Source organism: Bufo bufo, chromosome 3 (assembly GCF_905171765.1).
Source record: "Bufo bufo chromosome 3, aBufBuf1.1, whole genome shotgun sequence".
NCBI lineage: Eukaryota > Metazoa > Chordata > Amphibia > Anura > Bufonidae > Bufo > Bufo bufo.
This window is the reverse complement of record NC_053391.1, coordinates 353,064,408-353,080,470: the sequence shown is the minus strand read 5'-3', so window position 1 is coordinate 353,080,470 and position 16,063 is coordinate 353,064,408. Positions and strand designations below refer to the sequence as shown.

The window sequence follows — 16,063 nt, the reverse complement described above, 5'->3', positions numbered from 1 at the left end:
ATCAAAGGACGCACCAGAGTTGGTTGGGTGGCTCACTCAGCCTTCTGCTTCTGCACCCTCCTCATCCTCTGTATCAGCACCCTCCTCACTCTCTGCTGTGTGCACCCCCAAAGACACCACCACCACCATAGCCCCTCCACTTGAGTCAGAGAAATTATTTTCCCATCCATTTCCAGACCTTAACGATGCGCAGCCATTCTTGGCATCGGATGAGGAAGGGGAGGTAGCAACGGCCGCCACCCAGCGGTCTGACGACAGTACCCAGATCAGCCCACGGAGGGTGGTCTCCATTGTTGCTGCCTGATCCGAGATCTCTAATGTCAGTGGTGGTGAAGGTGACGATGACGTGTCCACGGACGTCACGTGGGTGCCCACAAGAGAGGAAGAGGAGGGGAGTTCAGAGAGAGAGACGGAGTAGCAAATAGGGAGGAGAAGCGGGCAGAACTCGCAGTGCACAGGAGGCAAAAAGCACACTGCAAATGTATCTGGAGCGAGCCATCTACCACGCACGGTCCCATGGCTCCGCAGTGTGGGCTTTTTTTTTTATGCGTCAGCTGCTGACAATAGTGTTGCCATCTGCAGCCTGTGTCGCAGTAAGCCCAACACTCCCCTAGGGACGACCGCCTTAAGAAGCACCTGGCCTCCCATCACCGAGCCCAGTGGGAGCAACACCATCAGAACCCACAAAGCCACACTCCTGGCGCTCCACGTCCTGCCTCTTGTCCTTCTCCTCCCATTTGTCCTCCACTCCACCTTCCACCGTGCCGTCGTCGTTTTTTTCACCTGGAAAAAGGCAGGCTTCCGTGGCCCAAATGTTCGAACGTAAAAAGTTGATGACGCTGAATAACCCTCTTGCCCAACGGCTGACCGCCGGCTTGTCGGAACTGCTAGCCCGCCAACTACTGCCATATAAACTGGTGGACTCGGAGGCCTTTAGAAAATCTGTGGCCATTGCCACACCACAATGGAAGGTCCCCGTAAGGAAATATTTCTCCCTGAAGGGAATCCCAGAGCTATATGGCCACGTTCAGCGGCAAGTGAATGTATCTCTGGCACAGTGTCTGTGCCAAGATATCTCTGGCACAGTGTCTGTGCCAAGATACATCTGACCCCAGACACGTGGTCTAGCAAACACAGGCAGGGAAGGTACATAACTTTTACTGCCCACTGGATAAGCCTTCTGACGGTTGTCAAGCATGCAACCCGTGGCACCCGTGTGGATTTGGTGTTACCACCACAGATTGCATGCAGGCCTGCCTCTCCTCCTACTCCATGCTCCGTCTTCTACTCGGCTAACTCCTCTTTCCACTGCTACCGCCTCTTCCGCTGCACCCCCCCCCCCCCCCCCCCCCTTCCCCAGCTCCCCAGAACCTATTCGACGTGCCAGAAGAGACATTGCTGTGCTGCGGCTGTTGTGCCTGGAAGCCAAGAGCCACACCGGTCCTGCACTCCTTTCAGCTCTGCGGTCACAGGCCGATCAGTGGCTAACCCCGTTCAATTTGACAGTTGGTAAAGTTGTGTGCCACAACTGTGCCAATCTGCTGAGCGCGCTAAAACAGGGCAAAATGAAACGCGTGACGTGCATGGCACACGTCCTGAACTTAGTCGTGCATCGATTCGTTGCCAAATACCCCAGGGTCCAGAACGTCTTGCGGCAGGCCAGGAACATCTCTGGCCATTTTAGAAGATCTTACACGGCCATGGCTCGCCTTGCTGACGCCTTGCCCGTCAGACGTCTGATTTGTGACTGCCCGAGGCGCTGGAACTCCGCCTTGTATATGCTTGATAGGCTGCTCCAGCAGAAACGTGCCGTTTACGACCTACCTGTACGAACTCTGTGGCAGGACAGGTTCTGGGGAGCTTGTTTTTTTTATTTTTTTTTCACCGCGCCAGTAGCTGCTCATGCGCGACGCATGCAGACTTCTGTGGCCATTTGATGAGATCACTAAACTGGTCAGTCGCAGCCAGGGCGCCATCAGTGACATCGTAACTTACGCCTTCTTTCTGGAACGTGCATTGCATCGTGTCATTGATCAAGCCATCAAGGAGCAGGAAGATGAGGAAGTCACAATGCTGAATGAATTCCCAGTGGGGGTTACTCCATCTGAGACAAGTCAGCAGAAGTCTGAAGAGCTGATGGCACTAAGGTGGGGGAGTGCTGAAGGCACTGGGGGATAGTGGAGCTGATGGCACTGGGGGGAACTGATGCACTTGGGCTGATCGCACAGGGGGGAACAAAGAGTGATGGGGACTGATGGCAGGGGGTCTGATGAGTTTTTATAAAGGAAAAAAGTCTATTTAATTCATTTTTTCTTAGAGTACGCGAATAATCGGTAGCATACTCTATTACTAAAATAATCGTTTATTGCAGCCTTAGCTCTCACCTTCCTCCACCATTAGCAAGTACAATCTGAGTGGATGGGAGATTGCGCTTTACTGTAGTCAGTCCTGACTTTTCAGTGGACTAGAGGTTTTCCAAGGAGACACAATTATATTAAAAAGGGCCAGAAAGGTTTTAACAAGCTAAAAATCACCAATCCCCTGCTGCTGCTCTGCTCCACTTCCTGGTTCTGGCTGTACAAACGGGAAATGTCCTGAAATACTCACTCAGCCAATCACTGGCTACTATGTGGCCCACCTCAGCCCGTGATTGGCTGAGCTGACATTTCAAACTACGTCCTGTGTGTTTCTCCGAGATCAGGAAGTAGACGGTATCAATGATGGAGGATCCGTGAGTTATGATCATTTTTTGACTTTCTGACCTTAATTTTAATAATTTATTTTCCAGGTAAACAGTCTGTTGGCTCATACATTAATATCCGGCACTGTATTCTCTTTCCCACTGATCTGTGGCCTTGTTAATGTTGAGCTGTGTTTAACTAGAGTTTATTGTAAACTGTTCATATCATGTTTCAGTTTTAATAAGCCACGTAGGTCCTGGAAACTGAGTTTACACACGGGGATCCAACAGAAAATGACTGATCGCAGTGATAATATCTGCGTAACCATAAAATATTGTTTTGTTGGATTAAGTTCAACTGGAAATGACAAATGGAAAAATGTATGTGACCTAAAATGTATCTGTTAATCTGTTGTATTGGTGTACAACAGTGTTTAAGTCGTGTCAACGCTTCTCCATTGGATTGAGGTAAGGGTTTTGACTAGGCCATTCCAAGACATGTATATTTTCTCTCTTCAATCTCTCCAGAATATTTATGGTCAATGTCTGGCTGGAAGGTGAACCTCCCTCCCAGTCTCAAATCTCTGGCAGACTGAAACAGACTTTCCTCAAGAACAGCCCATTATCTACTGCTATCCATCTTTCCTTCAATCCTGACTAGTTCATGCCAATGAAAAGCATCCCCACAATATGATGCTGCCACCACTATGCTTCACTGTGGGAATGGTTTTGGTTGGGTGATGGGAAGCGTTGGGTTTGTGCCACACAGCCTTTTCCATGATGGTCTCATCTGACCAGTGACCTCTCTTCTATGTGTTTGGGGAGTCTGCCACATGCTGTTTGGAGGACTACAAACTTGTTTTCTTTTTTTTTCTTTTTTTAAAGTAGTCCCTTTTTTTTTTTTTTTTGTGGGCATACTTCCATAAAGCCCCACTCTCTAGAGCGTAAGGCTTATCATGGTCCTATGAATAGATACTTCCATCCATCCATTGTTGGTGTCTTTGGTGGCTTGCCAGCCATGTCATCTGGTCTCGCCCCAACATTTATTTTCTTAACATCTCTTTCTGAAAACAAAAATGCACAGATGCTGCAAACTGATGGGTATCCATTAACTTTGTCTGCAAATGATTCTAAAAACAGTCCCAGTGACTACCCCATAAACATGCCGGTAGCACTTAGTGTCTAGTCCTAGGAGGTCATGTTGTTCACTAAAGAAGTAGAAGAAAATAATCTTTTCCATAGTTATTGCACCAAACCGCTACAATAAAGATAATGGCCATATAGTTAGATCCCATAATATAGTCTACACAACAGATTGTCTTAGTGCCATATTACACCAGCCACGCATAGTACCTTCTAAAGCTACTTTCACATACACACCGGAGTTCACGGTATCTGGCGTAGCAGGATAGGTCCACGCACCATGTGGCCCCATTGACTATAATGGCCTTCGGCTGGTTAATCCGGACAAAAAACAGTGCATGACGGAAACCAGACGGATGTCCGCTGGTATCTATTATAGTTAGTCGGGTCTGGCGGTGATCAGCAGTATCTGGTGAACTCTGCCGTACTTTATAGTTTCAGCATATATAAATCCAGCGATCCACACTGCCCACAATATAGTGCAAATGACGCAATGGTGTGTGATACAGTCACAACTAAACAATACCAAGACCCTATCTGGGAAGGGTTTACTGTAAACAAACAATTCAATGATGACCTCTCTTATTATCCCAGATAATAAAACGTAACTTTTATTAAGTCTACTAAGATTCCTGAGTGAAATAAATGTGAGCACTACTAAGTTAAAACTTTCTGATGTCCTGCCAGTATTTCAGCAGTAATGTCCTAACTAGCATGTGAACCTGAGGTGCACATCCCATTCATTCACACACTATATTGCTGTATTCACAGACACATGTAATATCGTACTTTCTATCTCGCCATGGAAGATTCCACATGCAGACACTAAATGTGTTGAAGACTTGCTATAGCAATCTTACTGAAAGCTGACACTGACAAAGATCTCAGAACTTAAAACATGAGACTGTCCCCCAACATGTTTCGCCAGCTAATCTGGCTTCATCAGGGGTAACGGAAATTCTGTCCGTTACCCCTGATGAAGCCAGTAAGTTTTAACTTAGTAGTGCTCACATTTATTTCACTCAGGAATCTTAGTAGACTTAACTTTTATTAAGTTTTATTATCTGGGATAAGAGAGGACATTAGCCTTAACAGGCTTGAATTGTTTGTTGATACAGTCACAGGTAGATTTTCTTTCTGCCGTAAATTTGGTGTCCACTATTTGATGCAGATTTTGTGGTGGATTTTTCCCCACACATTGAAAGGAATGAGAATGGCAGTGAAAATCCGCAAAATAAATGGTCATGCTGCAGATTTGAAAATCTGCACCACATGTCAATATGCACATGCCAAATTTCCGCAGAGCATAGAGGAGATTTGGGGTACTTTCACATTAGCGTTTTTCTTTTCCGGTATTGAGTTCCGTCCTAGGGGCTCAATACCGGAAAAAAACTGATCAGTTTTATCCTAATGCATTCTGAAGGGAGAGCATTCCGTTCAGTCCCTCTTACGTTTTTTGGCCGGAGAAAATACCGCAGCATGCTGTATTTTTCTCTCCGGCCAAATATCATGAACACTTGCCGGAATGATCCGGCATTCATTTCCATTAAAATGTATTGGCATTAAATGTATCCAGCATTAAAATTGCCGATATTGACAGATCCGTTCTTCTGGTCCGCGCATTAGCAGACCTTTAAATCTGTGAAAAAAATTAATACCTGATCCGTTTTTCCAGCTGACACCGGAGAGACTGATCCGGTATTTCAATGCATTTGTCAGACGGATCCGTCTGACATGCCATCGGATTGCCGGATCCGTCGCTGGAACTGCCTGCCTGCCGGAATCCTCTGCCGCAAGTGTGAAAGTAGCCTTAATCTCTTCTGCTTTTTGTGGTAGTGTATTGCCCCACATTACATTACGTGTGTCTGTGGCCTTAGAGCATACACCAACACAAAGTGTGTCATGAGACTGGTGTATTGTATATGCAGCAGAGCGGACAGTATTTAAAGGGGTATTCCATTTAGATTGAGTTATACCCTGCCACTGGGACCCCCGAACCCCCCTGCAGCCCCCCACTCCATTCATTTCTATGGGAATTCCAGAGATAGCCGACGCTGTACTCCCATAGAAATGAATGGATCGGCCACGTGGATGTGCGACTGGCCACTCAGTTCATTTCAGAGAGGCTGCAGGGGGTACATGCCCCCTGTTCTCGTGATTGGTGGGGGTGCTACTGCTGGGATCTCCACCAATCTAATAGTTATGCCCTAACCTGTGGATAGGAGATGACTTTCTAACCGGAATACCCCTTTAAGACGTCATGGATAGGAGCCATAGGACTTTAGACTGACCTGCCACGGTCATCCTGTACCTTTGTGCTGGCTCTGCTACTGTATACTGTAAATACGTAGCATGACAAATCTTCCAAGTTGCATGGGTTTGCCTTTCAGATAAGATAATGGTATTTGCAGAGTTTTCTATTAATTGAATTAATAATTTAATACTAAAGGGGCTGTTCATCTCAGGGGGTATGTTCATGTACCCCTGAGGCTGTAATTGGCTATAAGGGTCTAGGGGACGTCATAGCAGCCGCCCAGCTGAGAGAACAGAGCTGAGATGCTGGATCGGCCCCGTTGCTTGTGTTGGGGGAAATTGATCTCTTGGTCCGAGGTTTCCACACAGATCATAGGATATCCCTGGGGGTCCCAGTATGGTAAAGCTTTGTGATCTGCTTATTATCAAGGGACTCTTATAACAAGTTGGGATTGTCCAAAATGGAGAAGTCCTTTTAACTTTAATCTCTGACTATGACACATGTTTATCAGAATAAAAGCCAGACTGAGCCACTTTGTCTCCTATTCAGAAATACAGCCATGTGCGACTGGCAGGATCCAAAGACTCTCGGTCATACTTCAAGACGAAGATATGGTGGCTTGGTCTTTTCCTGATAATATTGGGCGAGATAGCGGTATTTTCATCATATGCCTTTGCTCCTTTGTCTCTTATTGTGCCCCTCAGTGCTGTCTCTCTCATAGGTGAGTACCGTAGGAAAGAGACTTCTAAACGTTTGTGGGCCTCCGTATGCATCCTCATCCTCACATTAGTTCCTGCTCCTCTTGTTTAACCATCAGGCTAATGCTTGGAAGAGTCTCTAAATTATGCAGGCAAATATTTTGTTGGATTAATTGGCCAATTTCCATTTTGTTAGACTTCCTCATACATACAGGTGAAACTCGAAAAATCAGAATATTTTGGAAATTTCATTCATTTCAGTAATGCAACTTAAAAGGTGAAACTAACATATGAAATAGACTCCTTACATGCAAAGTGAGATATTTCAAGCCTTTATTTGTTATAATTTGGATGATTATGGCTTACAGCTTATGAAACCCCAAAGTCACAATCTCAGGTACCCTTTGCTCAGGGGGTATGGATTAGTTAGCTGACTAGAGTGTGACACTTTGAGCCTAGAATATTGAACCTTTTCACAAAATTATAATTTTAAGCTGCATTAATGCAATTCCTTTTAACCTCCCAGGACCGCCGTATGCAGGATTGCGTCGGCTCTGCTCTTCTGGGTGGACGCGCCGGTGCGTCCTCTCGCGAGACGCAAGATTTCCTGTGAACGCGCGCACACAGGCATGCGCGTTCACAGGATCGAAGGTAAGCGAGTGGATCTCCAGCCTGCCAGCGGCGATTGATAACAGCGTCTAATATACCTGCTACCTGGTCCTCTGGTGGTCCCTTTTGTTTGGATCGACCACCAGAGGACACAGATAGCTCAGCAATATGTAGCACCACACTACACTACACCCCCCCCCGCCCTGTCACTTATTAACCCCTTATTAGCCCCTGATCACCCCATATAGACTCCCTGATCACCCCCCTGTCATTGATCACCCCCCTGTAAAGCTCCATTCAGACGTCCGCATGATTTTTACGGATCCACTGATAGATGGATCGGATCCGCAAAACGCATACGGACGTCTGAATGGAGCCTTACAGGGGCATGATCAATGACTGTGGTGATCACCCCATATAGACTCCCTGATCACCCCCCTGTCATTGATCACCCCCCTGTCATTGATCACCCCCCCTGTCAGGCTGCATTCAGATGTCCGTATGATTTTTACGGATCCACGGATACATGGATCGGATCCGCAAATCACATATGGACATCTGAATGGAGCCTTATAGGGGGGTGATCAATGACAGGGGGGTGATCACCCCATATAGACTCCCTGATCACCCCCCTGTCATTGATCACCCCCCTGTCATTGATCACCCCCCTGTAAGGCTCCATTCAGACATTTTTTTGGCCCAAGTTAACGGAATTTATTTTTTTTTTCTTACAAAGTCTCATATTCCACTAACTTGTGTCAAAAAATTAAATCTCACATAAACTCACCATACCCTCACGGAATCCAAATGCGTAAAACATTTTAGACATTTATATTCCAGACTTCTTCTCACACTTTAGGGCCCCTAGAATGCCAGGGCAGTATAAATACCCCACATGTGACCCCATTTCGGAAAGAAGACACCCCCAGGTATTCCGTGAGGGGCATATTGAGTCCATGAAAGATTGAAATTTTTGTCCCAAGTTAGCGGAAAGGGAGACTTTGTGAGAAAAAAATAAATAAAATCAATTTCCGCTAACTTGTGCCAAAAAAAATAAAATTCTATGAACTCGCCATGCCCCTCATTGAATACCTTGGGGTGTCTTCTTTCCAAAATGGGGTCACGTGGGGTATTTATACTGCCCTGGCATTTTAAGGGCCCTAAAGCGTGAGGCGAAGTCTGGGATCCAAATGTCTAAAAATGCCCTCATAAAAGGAATGTGGGCCCCTTTGCGCATCTAGGCTGCAAAAAAGTGTCACACATCTGGTATCGCCGTATTCAGGAGAAGTTGGGCAATGTGTTTTGGGGTGTCATTTTACATATACCCATGCTGGGTGAGATAAATATCTTGGTCAAATGCCAACTTTGTATAAAAAAAATGGGAAAAGTTGTCTTTTGCCGAGATATTTCTCTCACCCAGCATGAGTATATGTAAAAAGACACCCCAAAACACATTGCCCAACTTCTCCTGAATACGGCGATACCACATGTGTGACACTTTTTTGCAGCCTAGGTGGGCAAAGGGGCCCACATTCCAAAGAGCACCTTTAGGATTTCACAGGTCATTTACCTACTTACCACACATTAGGGCCCCTGGAAAATGCCAGGGCAGTATAACTACCCCACAAGTGACCCCATTTTGGAAAGAAGACACCCCAAGGTATTCCGTGAGGGGCATGGCGAGTTCCTAGAATTTAATATTTTTTGTCACAAGTTAGCGGAAAATTATTATTATTTTTTATTTTTTTTTCCCTTACAAAGTCTCATATTCCACTAACTTGTGACAAAAAATAAAAACTTCCATGAACTCACTATGCCCATCACGAAATACCTGGGGGTGTCTTCTTTCCAAAATGGGGTCACTTGTGGGGTAGTTATACTGCCCTGGCATTCTAGGGGCCCAAATGTGTGGTAAGGAGTTTGAAATCAAAATGTGTAAAAAATGACCGGTGAAATCCGAAAGGTGCTCTTTGGTATATGGGCCCCTTTGCCCACCTAGGCTGCAAAAAAGTGTCACACATGTGGTATCTCCGTACTCAGGAGAAGTTGGGGAATGTGTTTTGGGGTGTCATTTTACATATACCCATGCTGGGTGAGAGAAATATCTTGGCAAAAGACAACTTTTCCCATTTTTTTATACAAAGTTGGCATTTGACCAAGATATTTATCTCACATTCCAAAGAGCACCTTTCGGATTTCACCGGTCATTTTTTGCACATTTTGTTTTCAAACTACTTACCACACATTTGGGCCCCTAGAATGCCAGGGCAGTATAACTACCCCACAAGTGACCCCATTTTGGAAAGAAGACACCCCAAGGTATTCGCTGATGGGCATAGTGAGTTCATAGAAGTTTTTATTTTTTGTCACAAATCATCATTTTCCACTAACTTGTGACAAAAAATAAAAAGTTCTATGAACTCACTATGCCCATCAGCGAATACCTTAGGGTGTCTACTTTCCGAAATGGGGTCATTTGTGGGGTGTTTGTACTGTCTGGGCATTGTAGGACCTCAGGAAACATGACAGGTGCTCAGAAAGTCAGAGCTGCTTCAAAAAGCGGAAATTCACATTTTTGTACCATAGTTTGTAAAGGCTATAACTTTTACCCAAACCATTTTTTTTTTTTACCCAAACATTTTTTTTTTATCAAAGACATGTAGAACAATAAATTTAGAGCAAAATTTATATATGGATGTCGTTTTCTTTGCAAAATATTACAACTGAAAGTGAAAAGTCATTTTTTTGCAAAAAAATCGTTAAATTTCGATTAATAACAAAAAAAAGTAAAAATGCCAGCAGCAATGAAATACCACCAAATGAAAGCTCTATTAGTGAGAAGAAAAGGAGGTAAAATTCATTTGGGTGGTAAGTTGCATGACCGAGCAATAAACGGTGAAAGTAGTGTAGGTCAGAAGTGTAAAAAGTGGCCTGGTCTTTAAGGGTGTTTAAGCTAGGGGGGCTGAGGTGGTTAATTTGCATTACTGAAATAAATGGACTTTTTGCACGATATTCACATTTTTAGAGTTTCACCTGTATACTGCAGAATGTCACTTCTTTGCACGCTTTTAGCCAGTCAGACATTAAAGTGCAGCAGAAAGTTGTGAAACTCCAGAAAATGTTATCATCTGAGCTTATGGCTATGTGACGAAAAGCAGGGGAATAGATCTCTGCAGTTACTGTCAGGGCTCATTCACACTTGCATATTATAGATCCATATGAACAAAAAAGAAAAAGAACGAATACAGATGAAAGAACACCATATCATTAAAAACTAATAAGATACAGACAAAAATTGGAACAAATGCCAATCGATAACAGCATATGGAACATAAAAAGGAAACAAATTGTAAAAAAAAAGTCATATTGTGCGTCTGTGTCCGTATTAAATATGTGCAAGTCTGAAGCTACAATGTATGCCAATTAGGTGCTTTCTGACAGCACTAATCCTATGTAAAGAGATATTTTATGTATCATCATGTCTTCTTTTTCAGCAAGCTCAATTATAGGCATTATTTTTATTAAAGAAAAATGGAAACCAAAGGAATTTCTAAGTGAGTACTGATTTCATGGGGGTCATTCAATGTGCTTATTGACAGCGCACCTTAACAATTTTAATGAATGTGTCATAAGAAATATACGCAAGTCTACTTACTAAAATAAACCATTACTGCTCATCGTTAGACATCACCAGGCAGATCTCTTGGGGCATCAGTTAGATGGTCCTTCCCACTGGATGGACTTGCAAACTCACCATCGGGGAACAGTAAGGAGGCGAGCTGTATGTAAAATAGAATATAGGTAGCCAAGGAAGATCACCCGACCCCTCTACGATATCACAGTAATGGGTCTAGAAGACTGTGGTACACTACTTTGTGCATGATAAAATTGTAATATATCTATAGACTAGCTATAGACAGCAGTTCTAGCAGTCCGCTTCCCCTGATCAGTAGGACCGCTGAGGAGATTTATCAAGACTGGTATGCGCTATGCCGGTAAGGATAAGCCCTTGTGCTGTCGGAGGATGTGCCTAATTTATGGTGAGGTGCACGCCGGATTCCCATGGGCTAGAGTGGTATCTGGCCAATTTCTGGCATAAATGCTGGCTTTCTTTGTGTCTCAAGTTTAGTCATTCATATCATTTTTGGTATTTGCATTGTGTAGAAGTAGATATATATTTTATGGCATCTGTTCACATAACTGCATTATTGTTAAAGGGGCTGGCCCATTTCACATAGGGATATGCCCACCAATATCAGATGGGTGGGACCTGCACATATCTCTAGAACGGGTGAGGGTGCAAGCACATCGCTTCTATGCGAGTGCCAAAAATAGCTGAGCACTGGCTTGGCTATTTCCTGGACTTCCATAGAAGTATATGTAGAACGTGCCATGCATGCTCTGTGCACCCTCCTTCACTTTGGGGGGCCCTTTCTAGAGGCAGACATATCTGACATTGGTAGCATATCCTATGTGTGAGACGGGTCAGTCCCTTTAACCTCTTACTAAACAACTAATAATCTCAAAGATGATATGCTTTTTGCTTTGCTAACACTTTACATGTACACGCCATGAGTCCAGCCCTTGACCTGTGTATTTGATTTTGTCCACCTGATTGTTGTTTGTGCTGCTTTACATGCCTTTTGGAGATTTCGTATAATAACGGCTCGAGGACACATTTTATGACTTTTGGCTTGACTGAGTCATTATCCACCAGTTTATGTGGTTTTTATATTGAGAAGTATTGAGCTGTGTACACAGATCAGTATTGGACACAACTGATTGTGTAAGGGGTAGTTGAAGGGCTACAGGACATGGACTTTGGCATGGCATAAACATTGATTTTCTTAGTAATAATTCCTTTCTCTTTGTTCTCTTTTTATAATAAAGAACCTTCACTAAAGTTAACAAGTATATTGAAATCCCTTTAATCTGGCATTTTAATCTCCAGAAAGTCTAGTAATTCAGCACTTGTTCTGGCGCAGCCACTATATACTGTGGACCTGAACAGAGTGAACCAACTTTGATGAAAAAGCAATATTATGGTCGATGGTTATGTGTATTTTATTTTATTTTTTAACTTTTCTCTGATTGTCTGATAATCCAGCATCTAACAGGTCTCATTGATCCCAGATTAAAGGAATTTTGCTCCACTACCTGTCCTGTACTCACTGTAGTCACATAGGTTACAAGACTCCTGTCCTTTATGTTCACCCTAAGTTCACACTTGCGCGTTCGAACGCGCTGTAAAACGCATAACCGATGCAAACCAATGCTTCCCTATGGGACTGGTTCACATTTTCGCGTTTTACAGCGCGTTCGAACGCGCTGAAAAACGCCCGACGCATAAACAAGTTCTTGAGCTTCTTTGGGGCGTTTTGTCGCGCGTTTGCGGCCATAGGACACTGCTGTCAATCACACAAACGCGCGTAATACGCGCGTTGACTATGGACAAAAACGCACGTTAAACGCGCATATCAAATACGCTCAGGTCTGAACCCAGTGTTAGCCTTTCTCAGACCTTCCCATTTCATTTAGAAAAAGGTAAAATAAAATTAATTGTGGCCGATTTTGCTAGACACAAAAAAAACTAAATCTTCCTGATAATACAATGCAGTCCTCACCCTTCATAAACCTGTTATGTAATATTTCTTAATCCGTAAGTGACGCGTGCTTCTTCCCTTTCCAGTACTAGGGCATGTGAAACAATAATTTTGGGGAAGTTTTCAAGCATGCTTCTTCAAAAAAAAACTCAATGTAGTTGTTTCAAGCAGAGAACCTCTTTTAAAAATTAAGTGAGCACCAGCTGTTATCACTGAGGTAGCCGGCCGCTGGAGGGGAATTTACATTTAGTGGTGGCCATTGAAATAATGTGCCCACCATCAGTGGGAACAGCTGTTACAGATCCCCCCCCCCCCCCTGACGTTTATCAGCTCAATGCCAAGAAGGCTGCACGCTTTAGCTGAATCCCGAGGCCCAGATTTACGAATGTGTCTGCACCTAGAATCTCTCTGAAAAGTGGCAAATTAAGGGCCAACTACAGTTTGTCCAATTTTTTTCCAAAGTCACTTGAATAGGAGATGGGGCTTAGCAGGAAGGGAGCAGGACTTCATGGGAAAGGGGGTAGAGCCTAAGATGTGTCAAAATTGCACAACAAGTCTGGTGTAAAATTCTGTCCCAAAGTAAGCCAACCAATAGTTGGTACAGAGTCAGAGAAAAGTGTCTATCCCTGCACCACATTTATCATCCAGCCTGTGGTAAATCAGGTGCAGGTCTAGACTACCTGCCCCCGTGTCTTCAAACCGTCCCCACGAAAAGGCCAGAGATGTCTATGGGATTGTTTGTTTCAGGAGCCATGCAGACTTCACATATACTGTCCCTTTAAAACTCCATGTGGGAAATTTATTAAAACTAATGCAAGGAAAAAAGTAGAGCAGTTGCCAATTACTTTCATGTTTTTTCAAAGGCCATCTGAGAAATGTTGAATTGCAATCTGGTCGCTTTGGGTCCCTTACACCCATTTGGATACAAATCCTCCCTCACCTTTCTTTCTGCACAATATCACGTTCTCTACTTCACTGATTTTGTGATCATGTAACTTCCACATTTTCAATTGCATGTTCACTAACTGGGCCTCTGATTTCTATATGTGTCTTCTTCTTCCATCCTCCAAAAGGACGTTATGTCTTGTCCTTTATAGGTTGTGGCTTAGCGGTCATTGGCACGTATCTGCTGATTACATTTGGACCTAACGGCCATGAGAAGATGACTGGAGATAACATCGTTAGACACTTAGTAGGCTGGCCGTTCTTGCTATACTTGGTAAGTTCTGCATCCACATGAGATCTGGAGAAGGGCATGGTCTCTGCGTGGGACACTTTTTCAAAACTCCATCACCCATGATTGATGTTAAACATGAAAATCAGATAACTATATAGTACATGACAATCTCTTTAAACAAAGCTAGGACCAGTCTTGTACCTCACATGGATCCACAGATCTCCCCATTCATTACTCTGATTGTTCTGCTAAATTTATTTCAGGCTAGCGGCTCAGGGGGCGTGTCCTTTCTCAGGGGTGTGTCTTTTCTGCTGTAGCTCTTTCCCTTTAACGGCCTCTGCTTCTAACAGAAAATAGGGCTGGTGGCAGTTGAAGAATTTAAACTGTGTACATGCGACCACTTCATTGAGGTGGACGGAGAAATAAGGAAAAGAACAAAGAGCAGATGGCGCTATACAGATACATTTTATTGAATAACTCAGTGGCTATACAAAATTTTTAATATATGCAATTCAGGTGCTGGTTTGAAAAATGTAGAATATTTTTCATGGCTTGACCCCTTTAACTATCAAATCTGTCCATGACCTTTTGGTCCCCAGTGGCTTTCTGCACCTTGCAGTGTTCAGCATGGAAAACAGAACAACCTCCATGTTACTGCCAGTTTTCCCCTGTAAGTATATGTCCACAGATGGTGGGTACACAGGCTGAAAATCCTCTGCATATTACTGCAGCAGAAAAGATGAGATCTTAGCAATTTGCATTCACAGTCTGCAAAGGAAAATTTATTCAGGGCTTGACACATTCTACTGAATACCACATGCTGTTTTTGCTGTGTATTCATTGCTGATTATGCTGAGAATTCTTGGGAAAATGTGTGGTGAGAATTTTGTCCTAAGATTACTTTTCCCTATAGCTCAGGGATCAGCAACCTTCGGCAATCCACATTTAGTAAAACTACGACTCCCAGCATGCACACTTGCTTGACTGTTCTCAGAACTCCCATAGAAGTAAAAATGGAGCATGCTGGGAGTTGTGACAGCTGGAGTGGCGGAGGTTGCTGGCCTCTGCTATAACTCCTTGTACTTCCTTTGCTCTGGTCTCCAGTGTACAGGGAGCACACAGTAACTGCGCATGCGCTGGAGCAGGCTGAGAGTACAGGAACAGTGGTAGTAGGAAGACTGCACCTGCCTGTCCTGGGCAACAAAGCAGTACAAGAGGGTGTGACAATGGCATAATGGGTAAAGGGGTTTTGAAAGTGTTTCAGAAGAATAGTACATTTTTTGGCAGGGATGGTTATTTTCTATAGCTCTGTACAGTATAAGGCTCCATTCACACGTCCGTGGTGTGTTGCGGATCCGCAACACACCCGCCCGGCACCCCTATAGAAATGCCTATTCTTGTCCGCAAGCTGCGGACAAGAAGAGGACGTGTTCTATCTTTTCCAGAGCTGCGGACCTGAAGATCGTGGCCGCGCTCCGCAAATGCGGATGCTGACAGCACACTGTGTGTTGTCTGCATCCATTCCATCCCCATAGAAAATGAATGGGTCCGCACCCGTTCCGCAAAATTGCGGAACGGATGCGGACCCATTTGCGGACACACACACACACACACTGGTTATTGTTAATCTGCAGATATGAAGTGTCCTAAGCGTTGTGTGGTTTCTTCAGAATACATTAACTGTGTCTTTTGTGTTTTGCTTTGTAGCTGGTGACGATCCTTGCTTTCTGTTTCCTGCTCTATTACTACAAACAGAAGAATGCTAACTATTTGCTCATCATATTAACCCTGGTTGCATTGTTGGGTAATTGCATCTTGCTGTTACTTTTAGTATTTGTATGTTTGTTTGTTTTTTGGGCAAATCTACAACCACATTATTTGACCGGTACCTCCAGCTGT

The 16,063-nt window shown here is 44.0% G+C and overlaps 1 protein-coding gene across 4 annotated transcripts in view; it reads left to right on the top strand.

The window, feature by feature from the left end:
- Positions 1–16,063, top strand: part of NIPAL3 (NIPA like domain containing 3) — a 48,669-nt gene that overhangs the window by 18,422 nt on the left and 14,184 nt on the right. For 3 of the 4 annotated variants that reach the window (XM_040424492.1, XM_040424490.1, XM_040424491.1), the window contains exons 4-7: positions 6,627–6,798; positions 10,879–10,938; positions 14,061–14,206; positions 15,872–15,968. In XM_040424492.1, coding sequence (XP_040280426.1) covers positions 6,627–6,798; positions 10,879–10,938; positions 14,061–14,206; positions 15,872–15,968 — 475 coding nt within the window. The remainder of the gene's footprint in view (positions 1–6,626; positions 6,799–10,878; positions 10,939–14,060; positions 14,207–15,871; positions 15,969–16,063) is intronic. The other variant, XM_040424494.1, reaches the window with a different exon arrangement.